At 38.6% G+C, this 2,581-nt stretch overlaps 1 protein-coding gene across 1 annotated transcript; it reads right to left on the reverse strand.

Moving 5' to 3' along the window:
• Positions 1–1,615: 1,615 nt before the first annotated feature.
• Positions 1,616–2,523, reverse strand: LOC133292684 (uncharacterized). The gene is made up of 2 exons (XM_061491128.1): positions 2,097–2,523; positions 1,616–1,962 (listed from the first exon to the last, which is right to left on the reverse strand). The coding sequence occupies exons 1-2, from the start codon at positions 2,521–2,523 to the stop codon at positions 1,616–1,618; spliced, it is 774 nt and encodes a 257-aa protein (XP_061347112.1).
• Positions 2,524–2,581: the final 58 nt, after the last annotated feature.

Genomic DNA, 2,581 nt, shown 5'->3' on the forward strand with positions numbered 1-2,581 from the left:
TTCAAATTTCAAATTTCAAATTTCAAATTTCAAATTTCAAATTTCAAATTTCAAATTCAAAATTCGAATTTCAAAATTCAAATTCAAAATTCAAAATTCAAAATTCAAATTCAAATTTCAAATTTCAAAATTCAAATTCAAAATTAAAAATTTAAACATTTGATAATTAATTTAACTAATTAAATTAATTAGTAATGTCTTGGACTATCCAAGCCCATTAATTAGATCCATGCGCCCTCCACCCTATCTGTGGAGTTTCAAACTACTTCTTGGGCTAATAACAATTGTTAGGCCCAATACCATTAATGCTAGAGCATCTAGACAATTAGGTGTTAGTGTGTGACCCATTAGGTCCAACATAGCCACTGACATAAATGGGCTTGGGCCCAATAAGCCCACAACCCATCTAATGACAACACAGAGCACTAGCAATGCTTCGTTGCCCCAGAACTAGTTAGATTAGTGACTTGATCATCCTATTGCACATATTTGGTTGCCGTATATATTTCCTTTCGTCTCGGTTACCTTCCCATAAAACCTAGGGTAAGGAAGCGTATCAACCCCTGCGGTTTAGGGTAAGCTTTATTCGAAATAGGGAATCTTCAATTTACAGACTCTAAAGGCAGATCATCTCATGATCTCTTTTACTATGCATAGATTCCCGAGTCCCTGTAAATGTCATCCCGATTTCTCCGGTTTACAGATAACCTAATCTCTCACAGAGATTTGACGAATTCCTTCAGCTTATCACCCTAGCCCAGTGTTCTTTCAGGACAAGCCCAACAGTATACCTATAAGTCTCCATGTTTCAGGCAGACGAGGTGCACAATCAAAGCATGCCTTCTAGAACACAGTCTAGGTAATAACTTCTGGTCTTAGGAAAGACATACCCAAATATAAAGAGACTACTCTAATGATACTCTCTGTGAGAGTTCCTCATAGAGTCTTTTTGTGGGTCTGTTCAGTGCGAGCTATACCCTTATAGGTCCACCCACGACTTTAGCTAAGACATCTCCATATCTGTAGCACATGAGGTCTATACCTTGTATCCATATACAAGTAGATAAGTCGTGCTAGTCTTACCCGAGATTACTGACCTCATTCTCAGTATCTCTAGACTAGGAACATAAAATTAGGAATAAACATCCGGTATTCTTGAATCCTCATGATTGTGATCTCATCACAGATACTCAAGAGATACCTATTTTATTCCACGGAGTTTATCAAGTTATTCATAATATATTAACATTAATATCGAGACAGAATTATGAAACAAGATAAAGAGTGCTTTTATTTATTTGCGACAATATTAAAAAGGTCTACATCTATGTCCTTATTTAATCATAAGATTGTCTCTAGGACACCCAAATACTAACAAGCTCCCACTTGGCCTAGAGCCAATCAGACCTAAGTCGTATACCCAAAGCCTCATAATATATTAACATTTTCAGCCTTGTTTTAACTTGCTAACAACATTCTCTTTACTGGTAGACAGATGATCTTTTTCCTTTGAACCACCTCTGTTAGACTTCCTATTTTTATTAACTAACATCCAGGGGCCATATTTTTCTTCCTCCTTTTCCTTCTGACTTTCAGGAATCTGAATAGAACTTCCCTAATTACCTTGTTTATCCTGTTTTTCTTCTAGCAGAACAATCTCTTGGGACATCTTATTGGGGTAACTCTCTGATCGATGACCATATTTCCCACAACAAAAGCACACTAAATGAAGACCCTCATATTCTACCTTCTTTAACCTGCCATCAATTTTGTATTCTGCTTGTAGAGGATTGCTCAAATCCAATTCCACACAAATTCGAGCAAACTTTCCTCTTGCAAGAGATGTTGTGGCTGCATCAACTTTAATGAATTTACCCAGCCAATTCCCTACTTCTCTCAATAGCTCAGTATTCACATACTCAACCGGAAACCCAGGTAACCTTACGCACGCCATGATTCTACCTATCGAAGCAGAGAAAGGCTGAAAATCTAGTTCCCAGGACCTAATCGTCAGGTAATGATCGAATAGAACCCATGGCCCTGCAGTAATCGCATAATCCATATCCTTCTGGTCCACAAATCTTACAAAAAAAAACCGTTTTCAACATCTGTGACATATATCTGGCCCTCCCTCGCCCAGAGGTTCTCAAGCCTCTTCTTCATAACTGGCAAAGCTAGCTTCTTTCCCAATAATTTCACAAAAACTGACGTCCTCCATGGCCTCCAAGCCTTCTTCTTGAATTCATTCGATAGCTTGAAGTTGATTTTTCCATCCTTGTCCATTTCCCAAAACACCTCCGATTGGGGGTTTTCATTTGAATCAGGCTGATCTTCTTGTGTCACATCTTCTGCCTCCCTAGCCGCTTCTTCTTCTTCTGCATCATTCATCTCCCATTCCCCATTATGCCGCATCAACATCTCCTTGAAAGAAATATTCTCCTCCATCCATTCTTCCTCGCGAGGGGCCATTATCTGCTCGTGACTGAAAGTGTCATCTCTGCCCTTATATTTCTTTGTACTCATCTTCAGGTGGTCAGCTTCCTCCGCTGTTAATTCCAATTTCTACTCTGGTATCATTTTG

Source organism: Gastrolobium bilobum, unplaced genomic scaffold (genome assembly GCF_033153095.1).
Source record: "Gastrolobium bilobum isolate Gb01-03AN ecotype WA unplaced genomic scaffold, APGP_CSIRO_Gbil_v1 utg64224, whole genome shotgun sequence".
Taxonomy (NCBI): Eukaryota; Viridiplantae; Streptophyta; class Magnoliopsida; order Fabales; family Fabaceae; genus Gastrolobium; species Gastrolobium bilobum.